Raw genomic sequence first — 15,763 nt, forward strand, 5'->3', positions numbered from 1 at the left:
CTAAAATAATCCTAGAGGTGGGACTGACAATAACCTGGCAACATCTAAGCCTACACAATGTTACATGCAGAGAACAAATGTTGCTCTTTAGCAGCAAATTACGTGATGCAGAACAAAATGCTTGATACCACAGCTGTATGTATGATTACTTAGCTTCTTGCTTTTAGAAGAGGAAACAAAACTGCATAGGTCTGTTTTGAGTATTGACTTTTAATAGCTTGTTTCTCATAAGGGAACAGGGGATGTTTTCTGCTTTAGAAATACAGTTATCAGTTGATCTTTAAATACAGCCTGCTCCTGCCAACAGGTCATGTACATGATTTATTTGGCTTCAGCTTTTGTTTTTATGCATTAAGCAACTTTCAACCTTCTTCTGTCATACAATATATAGACAAATTTAAGTACAGTAATAGTGTAGGTATTTCACCATCTTCACATTTTGACATACTGGATAAAGTGATACACATCAGTCTATCCCCAAGCCCCAGTTTCAGACAAAGCTTGTTGAATACTGCTTTCAGTGGCACATTCAACTTGCTCCCACATTTAATTTGCTAAATCTACAGAAACAGACCCTTTGGGAATATCAGGAATTACTTCCAACTTTGTCCAGTGACATTCAAATGCTCAGGCCAACTACTGGTAATTTTATGGTTACTGTCATTTTATGGTTACTACAGATGTTGCACGCTGACAGGAAAAAGAGTTTTAGAACTGGACAAGCTATAGTAATCTAGATTTTGGTAGAGGAATTACATACAAAAAACGGGGACTTTATATATATAGTTTTCAATCTGTAGTTTCATTTTTCAAAATAAAACCTGTATATATAAATGGATAATATTCAAGATCTGTATAACAGTTGCTTTCTGGCTAAAGCAATGTACTTAGACAGAATCTCACTTTTTGTTTTTCAGTTCAAATATACTAGCCAGTCCAGTCCTTTGGGAGAAGAAACTTCCATTTTTAAATCCTTTAGGATCCATCAGATTCATTATATACTAATGACCTTAACTTATACAATATATTATATTATGAGGTGAACTGAAGGGGTTTAGATATTGGAAGTATCGGTCTGGGTGCAGTAAGCCAAACAGCTGTTTAAACATGATACTACAGCTGAAAGAAGTCTCTGTCAGAACAAAAACCAACATTCAAAAAAACAGCAGCAGCCATCAATAACATTCACAACTGCAGGGATTTTTTACTGTGTGTGATTTTGCATTATAAGTAGAAGCCACAATAGTTAAAAGCAAAATTTAAAAAAATATTACTATAGTCTTGAATTTAATAATGTGAATTGTCACTCTTATAGCTGTTTATAGAAGTGTACTAAAAAAATTTGCTTAAACATATGAATTTAAGACTTTCACTTTATTCAGCAAATTGGTTTATTTACACAATGGGGAACGCTGGTTGAATGCTGTCAATGTAATAAAAACAAATCTAACAGAGACAATACTGAACTCTCTCTATGTATTCATAGCAGAAATGACAAACTATTTCCTTACCTGTATCAGGAACATCAAGCGCAACAACGGGACAGTATCATAGGACACTGATTTAACAATAAACCACAGAGGTCCAGTAATACTATGGCAATTTACTCATGTATTTACTGACTTTAAAATAAAAACATTAAAAGTCAGCAATACCTAGTAAAAAGTTCTGTCGATTATCAGAGTCAAACTCTGATGAGTAGGTCAGTAAAACCTTATCAGATCATCCACAGTTCATAAAGTGACATGAGTTGCTTCAGACCACCAATACAGAAACAAAATTGATGAAAACAGATTATCCTCTAAAAGGCAACGATGATCTGATAAGGGTTTAACTTAATGGAAGTTTAAAAAAAATAAGAATTGCAGAGCACAGCCCCTATTAGAACAAGCTAACTTTCCAACTTTCAAAAAAGACAAAAAAAATTTGAGAGAAAGAAAAAAAAAAACAAAAAACACTTCAACATGAAGCTACCATACAAAGTTTTTGTTTGTTTTCCTTTTTTTGTTGTTTTTTGTTTGTTTCTTTTTTTTTCTTTTAAGAGTTCAGAGTTGAAATTTAATCCTGGCTTTTTAGGGAGAAGGACAGTTTTGGCCTAGACTTTCCTTTGCCCAGGATAATTTTTTGCTCTTCCTTTTGCTGACGCTGTCTCTCTTGTTCTAGTTTCATCCTCTCCTCATGAATCTTTCTTTGTTCTTCAACAATTTTCAATTGTTCTTCAGCCTATATAGGAAAAAGGTAAAATTTAGGCCAGCATATTTTGTAGTCATGAAAGCAATTTACAAGTCCATATTAACTTCCAAGCAGGTCGAATCCTGCATAAGTATGTAAACAGTTCTGCCTGAGCTGGGTGCCATAGTTGGTTTCAGTGAAACCATTTATAAAATAGTTATTTGAATTGAGTTTAAAAGAAACACTGAGAACTTTCTATGGCTAGTGTATCGAAATCTGGAGTGCTTAAATGCCAAGCTTTTCAGCATTGCTTTGCAAACAACACATTTTAATTAAGGAAGACATTAGACGCATCGTGAAATTGTCCCAAACACTTGTCACATGTAAGCTGAAGTAACATACATAATGAAGTCACATATCTTCAGGCCGAGGTCTCCCTGCTCCAAAACCCATCTAAAAACCCCTCCTAATCCAAAACCATCTTCACTTGATTTGCAACTACTCAATCCTTACATTGGCCTATGGTTCTTACAGCTTTCCCAGTGGTCTTCTAAAGATGCTTATTTAGTTCATTACATCAGTCAATACTTTAAATTTTCCATTTGTCCTGTTTCTACCATTAGAGGTTTCAAAAAGGGTAAAACAGAAAGAAATCTAAAGCAGATGTAGTTCAAGCAAAAAGATTTAAGAAGCCTCATTTTTATATGAAAGAGGTGTAATTACTTGGGCAATTGAAACTGACAGAGTCCAATCAGGATTTAGAAGCAGCTTAGTTTGTCTTATCATCAATTGATTAGAATCAGCTAAATCATGTTGAATGTTTTCATGTGGCAAGCACCTGATTTAAAAGGGCTTAAGAAGACCAAGGTAAGTTAGACTTTTCTAACTTACACATCTTAAGCTTATGCTGAAAGTCCCTTTCAGCACTTCTACATCAACATTATACTAGAATCAAATCTAGTTTGTACTTGTCCTGCTCAACAAAACAGAATCAGTCACACAAAGCTGAACATGTTGGCAAACTTACTTCAACCCTCCTCATGAGATATAGTTAAAACATACTTTTTAAATTCTGAAGGCAGCGATTTCCCCTCTAAGTGTATCCGAAATATTTTACCAGCCTAGTGTTACTGCTAAGGATCTGGTCTTTCATGCTCAGGGGAAGGAGAGCAATGTTACCGATGGAACCAGCAATAGGCAAGTTAAACTCTAGAAAAGGTTGATTTGTTTATTTTAATTGTGTTGCAAATCTGGCAGAGACACGTGTATTTCCCTACAGAACAGTTAACTACACCTTCACATACCAGTTTAGCTTGTGCTTCTGCAATTTTTCGATTATTCTCTTCTAGTATTCGCTCTAGTTCCTCACGCTTTGCACGCTCTTCTTCCTAAAGGGGAGGACAGGGCAAGATGTTAGTAAAGTAAAATACTCATTTCTGCACGTTCACTAATCTTTCTCAGAATTCTTTTGTGAACTGACTTAAAGTGGCAGCTTTACAGCCACCTATTTTGCCTCACAACGGTAAACTGTGCAGCCACTAAAACTGGTTTCTAGCACTCAATTTAAATCATCCCGCCCAGTCCAAACAGCAACCAACTAAACCCTCCCTAATCATAGAATCCTGACAATTTATTACTAGAATTTTAATATCACACAAATCAACAAGGACAACTACAAAAACTGGATAGTATTTACCAAATTAAAAAGTAATATAGAAAATATAAATAAAGTGAATAGTTTGTCTCACCAATTAAGTATACCTACGTATTCTTTACCTATACTCCTTTAATCAGCATTAAAAGTTGAATATTTACTGTCTTGTCCAGTGTCCTGCAGAGTGTGCTCCTCGGCTGCCATACGCGCCAGCTTCCTCTTTAAAATGATTTGTACTGTTAGCTTGGCAATACCTGCATCAGCAGCTCAACCATTTATAAAGAAACAACATACAAGGAAGGCTGAGCTGAGGAATGCAGATGTTTATGGTAAGAAGGAACAAAAATATGTAAATCATTCCTAAGGCAAACAGTTAATAAGAAAAATACATTTACTGTTAGTGAAAAATACAAATGGTAATCCATACTTCATGGAGCTATGGGCTTCTTTCATGGGGAGAATGGACTTAACATTCAGTATTTTGACAATTTTAAGACAGCTGAAACTGTCTGCAGTATGAACTTGGAATTCAGGAGTCCAGGGAAGGCAAGATCAGGAAATAAAGCCTTGTAATTGTTGTTTTCTTGGTGAATTTTATGGAACTCTGTTATGCAACTCAAATATGAAGACTGCGTGAAAAATTTTGAAGTGTTTCAGTTCACATAATATATATCCAAATTATTTTTATATTTGGAGGATTTAAAGTTAGCCAGAGGTTTGTGTCTGTGTAAGAAAAAAAAGTTAATACGAACAAAGCAAGCATATGAAAACTTCTTACTATGACTAGTAACCAGCTACTAGCTAGCACACTTCACTCCAGGCACGGAGGTTCATTCTGCATTACAAGGAACTGGTGGGACTTCTCAACATGAGGACAATACCAAAAATACTTTTTTTAAAAAAACAAGTCATCCATCTGATCAAATGAAAACCTCTACATATGAAGAATTTGCTGACTACAAACATGTAAATTCAACTTAAACTCTGATATTAAAGTCTGAATTTGCAAGAAAAGTATAATTAATTCGTTCTTTTTAGTATTTATGGTTACTCAGCATTCCATTTGTTTCCATTTAATTTGATACTATGTGACTGACAAGTCACATCTAGTATGAAGGGGAAAGCTGCAATGCTACTGTCTCTCCTTTCGCAAGCCAATCAAAATATTAATTTAAAATAAACTGTGTAGGATGTACAGAGTGAAAAAAGCATTTAACACTTATGACTATTTAGCACAAATTTCCTCTATGGTTTGAAGTTTGTCTTGAAATTTCTGGATCCTGGAATGATTGGTGCAGGCAGGCATCAAAGCCTTTAGTAGCAAATTACTGTCTCACAGAAAGACATTTTCAGCTTCTGCTCCAGCTGCTGATTAAAAAACAAAACAAAACAACAAAAAAAGGCCCCAAAAACCCAAGTCACACGTTCAGCTTGACTTCAGACAAGGGCAACCTGCTCTTTTATAACTTCTAGGGAGAAAAAAAGGCGTTGTTAGTAGTTATTAAAAATGGATATAATGATTTGGACAGAGATCCTTCGTGAAGACGTGGATGGGCTTATGCTTGAAGTCCCAGAATTAGTCCAATGTATGCTCAAGGAAAATGTTCATTTTAAATGAAGAATAAGAAACCTATTTGTTAAAGACAGGTACTGCAGCTCACTGCTGGACCCTGCTTTTTGCCTGGCTGAAGGCAAAAGCCTCTTACAGTCTAGGTAAACAAAATGAAACAAATGAAGGATACATAATTACATATTTTTTAATACCCTTCCCCAAAATGAAAGGACTGCTGATAAATCCTGCAGCCATGGCAAAAGTTTCAAACAATTCTGAAATATATGTAGGTCAGTTCCATTAAGAATCAAGTATCCTTGTTCAGGTTTTAGGAGAGTAACTGTTTAAATATCAGTGAGCTCCTCTGAATAGGCTAGAAATTAAGTTTCGCAGCAATGCAAGTTTATATGAGAAGGGAATTAGATTTGCTGTATTCCATCTCTTTGTGAACCGAACAGGAGGCACAAACCGACACTGAAAGTTTTGCCATGGACTGTCTCTACTTTCCAAACGACCGAGCGTTACCTCTCTGGCTTTTTGTGCTGCAAGTTCAGCTTGTCGCTGTCGCTCGAGTTCTTCGAGCAACTGTTTTTCCATGATGCGCTTAGCCTCCTCCACCCTGCGCAGAACCTCTCGCTCAATCTCATCCTTTCTTTTCTCCAACTCTTCTTCTACGCGTTTAGCTACAAGTTCTTCCACCCTTCGAGCAGTTTCTTCCTCTATGAGTTTCTCTTCAATTTCTTGTTGACGACTGCAAAATGCAAACATGAGGATTACATTTTTAATCAATAACGTTGGCACTGAAACAAACTCCTTCAACACGCAGCATCAGCTATGCTACTGAATAAGTTTTACACATAGATTATATATTTAAAGAATATTTTGCCCTACATTTAAAGAAAATGAATATTCAGAAAGTGTTCCTATAACAGGGAATCCACTCAGACCATTCCATATTTAGTATCTTTCTATATAACAACAGACTAAATTGAGGACAACTTTTCATACTATTTCTTCATCACAGCTGGGGAGGGAGGAGAAAAAACCCAACCAAAACCAACAACTACAACACCATGCCCTCCTCCAAAAAATCCAAACCCCACCCAACTTTGACCATCATTCATCCTTCAGGAGTTTATATGGTCTCCATTTTAAGCCACATATAGCAATAATATCCTGTAAAATCTTGCCTTAAAGCCACCACCTGAAAGGCACCAAACTATATCCAGTATCTTAAAACAGAAGACAGAAGAAATAAAATTTGTGATTTCAAATTTATGATTTTACCTAGTATTCCAAGTGCTATACCTGTAATCTAGTTATCCAATCATTTATCTTAACAAATTTCAATAACTTCAGATCTTAACTTTTTTTTTTAATTGCAGGACTCTGTTTCTACCATAATTATCAAAACCAAATTATATCAATACGAAGCACTAAATAAATCCTTGCAAACTGCATCTTTCTATGTTCAGAATTTTGGAAATATTTTCAAATGTCTTGTCTTTATTTCAGTTGAGAAACAGTGTTATCGCTCAGCCTGATCACTGTTTTAATTTTTCATTAAAAATGATACAAAAATCAGGTAAATTTGCAGGTTAATTACCACACAGAAAAAACTCCAGGTAGTAATCACAAGTGCAACATGGCAATTAGATATCCAAGGATGAACAGCAGTGAATCCTCTATATTTCATGTAGCACAATTCATCTGGAGTTATTATGGGTTTTGGGGAGAAGACTCTTGGTTTTAAACTTGATATTGAACTTCCATTTCAAATATTCCATTAAGTACAGAACAGTCTTTTGAAACTTTTCTTCTGTTCTGGCCTGCCAGCAACACAAATCCAAGATTTAGAAGAACAACTACTGTTGTAGTATCTTAATATCCTGTCATTTTCAGAATGACTGCATTTTCTTATCTCATTTGGAAAATCTTTCCTAAGCTATCTTATTTGAAAAACAACTAATTAAAAAAAAAGTTACATAATTTACCAACTTTTAGATGACTCACGGCACAACTTGCAAATATGCAATAAGAGATGTGAAGTATGGATTACTTATCTAGATAACCATGGGAAATATAAAGGTGACAGGCTCCCAGTTTCCCCTAGTCATGTGTCATCATTTCTAAACTACTGAGCTACATCGACCTACTACACTTACTGAACTAAGTGGATCTCCTTCAGTAGAAAGTTTTGGAATCCCCAACTCAATAATTCAGCCAGAGAACACCAATTTTAGTCTTACAATCCTCAAGAGATAGCAAATTTAGCTGGGGGCACATTAGACCAGCATTAATTTTTTCCAAAATGGACACAAAATATCTTGAAGTGATTTTTTTTTTTCAGAAAAAACCCCAAAGCAATGTAAGGCAAACAGAAAACATAGACCAGTACCAGAAAAATGCATCAACCCCACTCAAATAAATATGATTTTATTTTAAAAGGTTTCCCTTCCCTCTTATTCAGCAGCGAGTACTCTCATCATCCTGAACCAATACTGCTTAGTATACATTGGAGGCTAGAGTTCCAGAGAAAGAAATTGTCACGAAGTTCATATTCTCATGTTTTATTAAACTATCATAGCTTTACATTTAACATCAGGAAATCTAGGAAAAAAGTTAGCTAATTGAATAAAGAGTGCATAGTTACACAAATACCATTGCATTCATATCTGAAATAGATTTTCAAATATCCTCAGCAATTGATGATGCACTCAAAATTAAACACTGTGCCTGCACACGTTCCATTCTTCTCACTCCAACCAACTCCATTCAAATTTAATTAAATGAATCAAATGTATTTTTAGACTTATAGGCAATGATATTACAATGGCTTAGACCTTATTAAGAAAATAAAATTATAAACATAGATATAAGTCTTAGTGATTTATTCTGTAGCATACCAACTATTTTTTTTTTTTTTAAATCACACGAACTTACAGTATTTTATAATTTTATCATCCTGGCCTACTGAGTTATGATACCAGAGCAACAAATAAGTCACTAATGTAAAAACTATTTTTCGTATGATCCATTTACTTCTCAAATACTCACTCTATGAAATCTGCAGAAAAGAAACAACTTACATTTTACCAAATTTCTGAGGGGAAAAAAGTCGTACTTGCAAGGCAAGGAAATGAGCACTATAGGAAAGGGCTGAAGTTAGGCTGTGTACTGAGTGAGATTTGAACAAGACATGAGAAGAAGAAACTCAGTTCCAATGTATGAAATGTCCGCTAATGGATTCAGTCAGACAGGAAGTACTTCTTTCCTTATCTAACATGAATCTATACTAACATACCTAACACAATTTACAGATGGCTTACTAAAATACCATACTTTTCTACTCTAAGTTTTATTGTTTTTTGGGGTTTTTTTTAGTTTTTTTTTTTTTTTAGTTTAGTTTTATGTGTTGTAGAAGTATCAAAATTCGATCCATACCCAATCTTTCCCAATACTGGTTCTTCCTCAAATGTCTACTATTCTGTAGCAAATACTGCTGAAATATCATATGCTATCTATAGAGACTTTATGAGCTTTTTATTATTTCAAAGCTAACTTACGTTAAAAATTTACTTACACATGAATTAAACCAGCTCCTATGTACTAGAATAAACTACTCATTCTAGTCTCAAAGTTTTAAGCACATTCCAGTTCTTCACTGTAGATATGCACACAGTGTTTTTCTTAATTTGGGTACTGAATGAAATTCTAAACCACAAAACTAGGATCAGTATGTCAAAATATGTCAGTTTTCACATGTTTGTGTTACTGTGGAAGTTTTTGATTGTCAAAACTCTGAAGTTTGCAAAGGTGATTATCTTCAAAGGAAAATGAAAGTGACAGCTTGGGCTCACCAAGCCCAACTAGTATTTCCTGAGAACGATATGGTTTAAGTAAAGCTCCACCTGAGAATTAACAGCACCACTTGGCTTCATATGTACAAATAAGTGCTTTTTCTGGATAAGGTGGTCCAATGAGCAAGGGTAGTATTCAAAAAAACGGAATCACCTGATTAGAAACCATTCTTCTCTCTGCTGCATAAAGGTCTGTTTTATAACTTTATATGCTGCTAAACATATTAATGCATCCCCATCGTTTATTAAAATAGTATTTACATCTGCAGACTTAATAAATAACCACACTCCCCATAAACATAACATAAACTGAAAAAAGGGCAAGGTTTCAAATGAAACAAGTCACCGGATCTCACTGTCCCATTTGGCAAGAAAGTAATCCCACAGTGTTAATACAGCAGCTGCAGAGTTTCTTGAAACCCTCACTCAAGCACCTCCAGATGCCTCCGCTCGACGCGTAACAAGCTCCACGCCACGAAGGGGAGGGGCGGGCGTGCGGCAGTGCAGCACAAAGCCTCAGGGGCGCCGAGGCCTCCGCCGCACAGGGAAGTTTAAGAGCAGTGCAGCAAGGAGCGACCAGCGCCAGCGGACGGGAAGCGGGCAGAGCCGGCCCCAGGGAGGAGGCGTGCGGGGGGCTCGCACCCGAGTGGGCGGCTCCTAACGCACCTGAGGGAGCCGGGCTTTGAGAGAGGGGCGGATGGCGGGAAAACAGGCATTGCTCCGGCCTCAGCGAGGCCCAAACGACGGCAGCCAGCCGCAGGCGGCCCTAGCTCACAGAGACAAGGCGCGGAGAGAGAGGCACCGAGCGCTTCCCTTCCTCCCCCATCCCCTCACCACCCCCTCGTCCCCAGCGCAGGCCCGGGGCTCACATTTTCCGCTGCCGCTCGAACTCTGCTTTTTTCTCCTCCTCCTCCCGCTTCTGTTTCTCATCCAGGCTGCTGCGCTTGCTCACCGTGCGCCCGAAGATGTCGATACGGTCGGGGGGGGAGGAGGCGCGGTCGCGGTCCCGGTCCCGGTCGCGCCGGGAGGAAGGGGCCGTATTAGAGCGCGAGCGGGAGCGGGACTCCCGGCGCCGGTTCCGCTTGCTCTCCCGGGACTTGGAGCGCTTCCTTGCCCGCTCCTTTTCTCGGGATCGGGACCGCGATCGGCTCCGGTTCTTCTTGTTGTGCTTGGAGCTCTTGGTGTGCTTGGAGCGGGACGAGCTCCGGCTGCGGGACCGACCCATCCCGGCAGAGGAGAGAAGAGGCCGCGCCGGTCACCGCTCGACCACCCCCGCCCCCTTTGCTAGCGGCGCCTGGGAGAGGTGCGAGGAGGCTCTGCGCGCATCAGCACCGCCCTGGCGGGCCCTTCGTCTTCTCCCTTTCCACCGCTTTGCGCTGCGAGGAAAAGGAACAGGCCCCGGGAGCGGGAGCGAGTCCGGACGCAGCCAAGATGGCGGCCCTGGCTGAGCAGTGACTCTCCTCTCCCGCCCCACAATGCACCGCGCCGTGCTCGAGCCCTTCGCTCCCCTCCCCGCCGCCTCCGGCGCCGCGCCGGAGGAGCACGAGAGCACTCGGCAATATTCGGCAGCCAATGGCGAGTGCCGCTCAGAGCGGGCCCCTCGGCAGCCGTGGCGGAGAGCACGCCGGCCGAGGAGTCGCCTCAGAGAGAGTTGCTGTGTTACCTTTGGAAGGTCTCTCAAACATTGATTATCTTCTTTTTATTTTGTTTTGATACGGGGAACAGAGAGAATTATCACTGCAGGTGAAGGAAGTTGCGAAAAACACTTAGAACCCCCACTAAATTGTGAAAATGAGTTTTTGAATTCTCGGTTGCACCACTGTGAAAATCCACCCTTAAAGGGAAAGAGTCGCCTGAGATTCGTAAATGGTCATTAGTAGAAAAGAACGACAAAAGTCCGAGGGGTTGCAAACAACCAGAAAGTTTTATCAGTGAATTACACACTTGACAAAAATTAGTATGTTAGTCCTTGACCTACAGTAGAAGCACACGGCAGTGGGTTTTGGATAAAGGAGCAGGGTGAAAGGGAAGAGAAGAATTAAAGAGGGGAAAATGAATTAAAGAAAGAAAGATGAAAAAGAGGTCGTTAGTCAGTCCTGGTTCCAGCATCGACCCAGCTGAGGGGATGTCAGTCCAGCTGTGTCCGTCTGGCCGATGAGATGCCCAGGGTGCCAGGGGTCTGTGTCCTGGTGGTTTCAGTGTGGCGCAGGGAAGGGCTGTCTTGGTCGCATTTAAATGTATTTACCTGTAAACATTATTGTCCATTGTTAACTACAGGTGTGTAGGCATAGGGGAATATGAACTCAGTGGTATCCAGGTCAGGCAGAGAGTATGAGCTCAGAGTTCTATAGGCATCTGTGTAGGATGTTTTTATCCCAGTTCTCCCATGTAATTGTTAGCTGTTTCTGTGATGACAAAATTTGGAACTGGTGTTATTCTTTATTTCAGTAAACTGGTACAATCTATAGATAGTTAACCTCATTCTTTACTTTTAGCTCCTTGATATCTTTCACAACTTGCATGCCTTTTTTTTTTTTTTTTTAATAGGTCTGCATTTTTTCTAAGTACTTTTACTAAGCTCGCAAAACATTCCTGTAGCCACTGGACATAATCCAGTCTCACTAAAAGGTCTTTTCTTCTAATCATTTGATTGCCTTGCCTTCTTTTTCTCGAAGGAAGACTTTCTTATTTTGAAAGTCAGTCTATCTAGTACCAGAAATGAATCAAATGGAAGCATCTTTCTGACGGGTCACTGTGCAAGTAACAGCGGAGTAATGGACATGGTGAAACCTGCACGGCAGGAATTCCAGTGCCACAGGCCCTGGGCACTCTTGTTTGTCCCTAGCCCGGGGGAAGCTTATGCAACAGGTAACTAAGGAAGTTGATAATCAGACCTTTTAGCCCCTGACCAGGTAGGTGAGTTTGTAGCTGGCACCTTTCCTGCAGCAACTTGTCTGCAAGTGTGTACTGGAGCTTTTAAATTCACACGGTGCATCAGGTTCTGGATGTAAAATGGATCATAATGTTTTTAGTACTACATGTCATAGTGGATGTACTAAACTTGACCTGAAATGTAGCAGGGAGGAAGGGGCAGAATTAATTGTTTTATAGTCACTTATAACTAACTATAAATGTGTTTAAAAAATATTTCTCATAAACCGAGTTTTCTCCTTGGTAAGTCACTATAACCTGGACCTGTGTTTATTGTTATTTTATTCCTATTTAGTGATATTGACTCATCAGAACTAGAAAATGTAATATGCAATATTTTGTGAGAACAATTCATTATGATCTATTGTGTAGAATTAAGGAATTATATAGATTAATGCAATAATTTTCTCCAATCCAATATTGCATTGTTCCATCTCATTTTTTTTAAAGTTTCAAGATTAATAAGAACACAAGATTTTTAATACCTGTAATAGTTTAAGGTCATTAGTCTATTTAGTTTGTTATTTATGAGGACTAAATTCTAGCTCTTCTGGAAAAAGCTGCTTGTCCTCTTAAAAATAGATTCCTAATATTCCTAATAGATGAAAAATTAGTAGAAGAACATTTCTATCTATGAGTTCTTTTTTCTTTAGTTTGGTAGTTGTTTGATTGCTGCTTTTTTTTTTTTTTAATTATATCACCTTATTTTTCCTAGCCTACTAGTAGTAAAATATTTAATATTAGTAAAATATAAATATTTAGGTGTTTTTTTCTGGATATAATTACAATTGATATGGAATTACAGTACCAAAAGGAATTTTTTAGTAAATACTTAATATAAAAGCTTTGTTTAATTACATAGTTTAATTTCTTCTTTTCAATTAATTAAAAAAGATGGTAATTTCCCTTGTCAGTTTCCATTCAAAATTTTCAATATTTGATTAAAGTAATTCAATTTCTTTTTATTAAATAATATTAGAATTTTGAAGTTTTTAATCCCATATAAGTGCATGTTTTATTCCCAGTTTGCAAGACATACTGAATTTCCACGCACTCTTGTGTTTTTGCATTTTTTTCCATTTTAATGTATCTCACTATATTAAAATGCATAATTTGCTTCTTAAAATGGTTGCCTTGGAGTTGGAAAATACCTTATTTGACAGCCAAATGGTGGCATAATTAAAGCACCTCACCCTTCTTTACCTTGGCTACTGTCATCACATGAAATCTCTCAACCCATAGGCATTTGGGGGTAGCTCCATGGTGATACTGTGTTCTCATAATCTCCAAATTGTACCTGCTCCTGCTTGCACCACCACTTCTGTCATTAGCTGGGTCAAGAGGGATCTTGGGAGATTAAAGGTGGATTATTTTGGGTTGTGCTAGTGTGGCACAGCTGGATGTGAGATCTTTGCAATAGGTCTAAAATAGAAGAACTCTAGAGGGCAAGCAGGGGAAGAAAGTAAGAGCATAATAGGATAAGGTGTTTGGTATGTAATTTGCTGTCATCTGGTATAGTCTGCCTCACAATAGTAGGCAGAAGTAGCACAGAAGAGCTAAGGAAGAAAAGGTGGTTTAAATGTGTATTGGTTCTTTCAAAGTAGCTGTTTCAAGCCAGAGTTTATTACAAGGTCAGAAACTGTGAATACAGGTTAGGGGTTTTAATTTTTATTTTTTATTTTACGTGAGTCAGCACTGGGATTCATGTCATGTAGATCACAGAAGCTGTACAGGAGTAGAAGTTGTATCACTTAGTCAGTTTATAATGATTTTTTTATACCTAATGCTGGAGTTGCTTGTGCTTATGCATTTTCTGTCAGGTGCTTTGTTTCTCTTTGAGCAGCTCGGTGGAGTTCTGAGCTGCTAAGCTGCAGAGGTAGGGAGATGAAGCACCCGGGAGACTGGCAGAACAGCTGTGAGGAAGGCATGGCAGAAGCATGGAACAGTTGGCAGAAAGAGAAATATTCTTTCTAAAACTTGAGAGTACAAGTCACCAAAACTCTGCTTCAAAGGACTGTGAGAAAGGGGAAAATCACTTTAACAGAAAGAATGTAGAGGAAATGCTGTACAATGAGAAATTAAATAAATGGAAAGAATTTTCACATGGTACCTATAAAGGAAAGTTGAGCAGATTGTATACATAAGTATAGTTATTAGGTAAAATAACTATTTTCCTCTTTTCCATATGTTCAGATGATAATCATGTCCTTGGAAATGAGCAATACTGTACAGAATGCTGTTGAAAGTGTTTTGTAATTTGAATATGCAAAAAGGCACAGCTTGAGTAATCAGGACTAGTGTGTGTATATACGAGATTCAAATTAATTTAAAACAATATCTGGTTTCTTTCCTGTGTGGATTTAGTTTTAGAAAAAAAATAAAATTGCCAAATGTAGGTCAATGTGGGAATTTAAAAATTAATCATCAATGTGGGAATTTAAAATTACATTAATTATCAATGTTAGAGGGCATTTAATTTTTTTTTGCTTTATGTAAGCCCACTAACCACTTTTTTAACATTTGGACTGCTTTTATTCTGTCTACATGGTAAAAGGGAAAGGCATGTTCATTTGCATGCTTTGTTTGCAGTGCCTGGTCTATTTATGTCCTAAACAAAAGCTCTTGAATGCTATTAGAAGTGGTGAACATAAGTTCTGATCTCAACTTGAGACACTGATCTGCAAATCATAGTCATGCACCGTTTTCTCAGAATTTTTTTTCAATATCATTGATACCATGTGAAGTATGCACATTTAAGGTCACATATAATTATTTATATATGGACCTATGACTTGGTCCATCAAAGTTTGGCAATAAAAGAAGTTCAACCAACCTTCCTGAGCAGCTGCACAATCATAGAGCTACTTTAACTCTGTAGGCATGCTCTTTTTTATCTGAAGGATTTAATAGCAATTATAGTTCTGGTATGTGTGACTAGGGATTTAAGCCAATCAGCAATGAGTTGAGGTGTCATCTAAGCCTCATGAGGGACTGATCCAATGTGAATACTGGAATAATGCCTTTAAAAAAAACCCAAAAACCACGAACAAATCAAACCAGAGTAGCAACGAACACTGTTATTCAAAACCAGGTTGCTGATGATTCAGTGGTTAACATAGTGGTTAGACTTGTTGGACAAGCAGGAAAATGGGATTCAGGTGTGTCCTCATTCATATCAATATCTCTTCCTTCCCATGACCGTATGTTAATCACCAGGCCAATGTCTAGGCTGGAGGAAGGTGAGAAGGGAGCTGGGGGCAAAGTTCCCCTCCGTGTCCTCACAGATTTCACAAAACAGAAAATTAATGTTCAGAGGCAAGAGGCAACATGTTGTAACCTAATGTCAGTGGCACTCTGGAAGTGGGGGAGCGAGTTGCTCTGGATTTAAGTCTATTCAACAGACTAGTTTTAAATTTTGTTCCATAATCATGAGAAAAGAGACAAGGGCTAACCCTGAGAGCTGGATCACAAAACTTGGCAGGTGCTGTGACTGCTCGGGTGTTGTATAACATTTCCCCTCCCACGGCAGCTGCGTTTCAAAAGGACTGAGCGTGTTCTGTTCTTCAAAGGCTACCGTAGGCACTGCCCTAAGGA

General features: G+C 38.2%; 1 protein-coding gene across 1 annotated transcript; it reads right to left on the minus strand.

Moving 5' to 3' along the window:
- Window positions 1-190: 190 nt before the first annotated feature.
- On the minus strand, window positions 191-10,699 carry ARGLU1 (arginine and glutamate rich 1). Its single transcript, XM_066545163.1, has 4 exons — window positions 10,108-10,699; window positions 5,904-6,129; window positions 3,477-3,560; window positions 191-2,223 (listed from the first exon to the last, which is right to left on the minus strand). Exons 1-4 carry the CDS (start codon window positions 10,461-10,463, stop codon window positions 2,059-2,061), a joined length of 831 nt encoding a protein of 276 aa, XP_066401260.1. The 5' UTR covers window positions 10,464-10,699; the 3' UTR covers window positions 191-2,058.
- Between the last annotated feature and the right edge of the window lie 5,064 nt (window positions 10,700-15,763).

This window comes from Molothrus aeneus, chromosome 2 (assembly GCF_037042795.1).
Source record: "Molothrus aeneus isolate 106 chromosome 2, BPBGC_Maene_1.0, whole genome shotgun sequence".
Lineage (NCBI taxonomy): Eukaryota > Metazoa > Chordata > Aves > Passeriformes > Icteridae > Molothrus > Molothrus aeneus.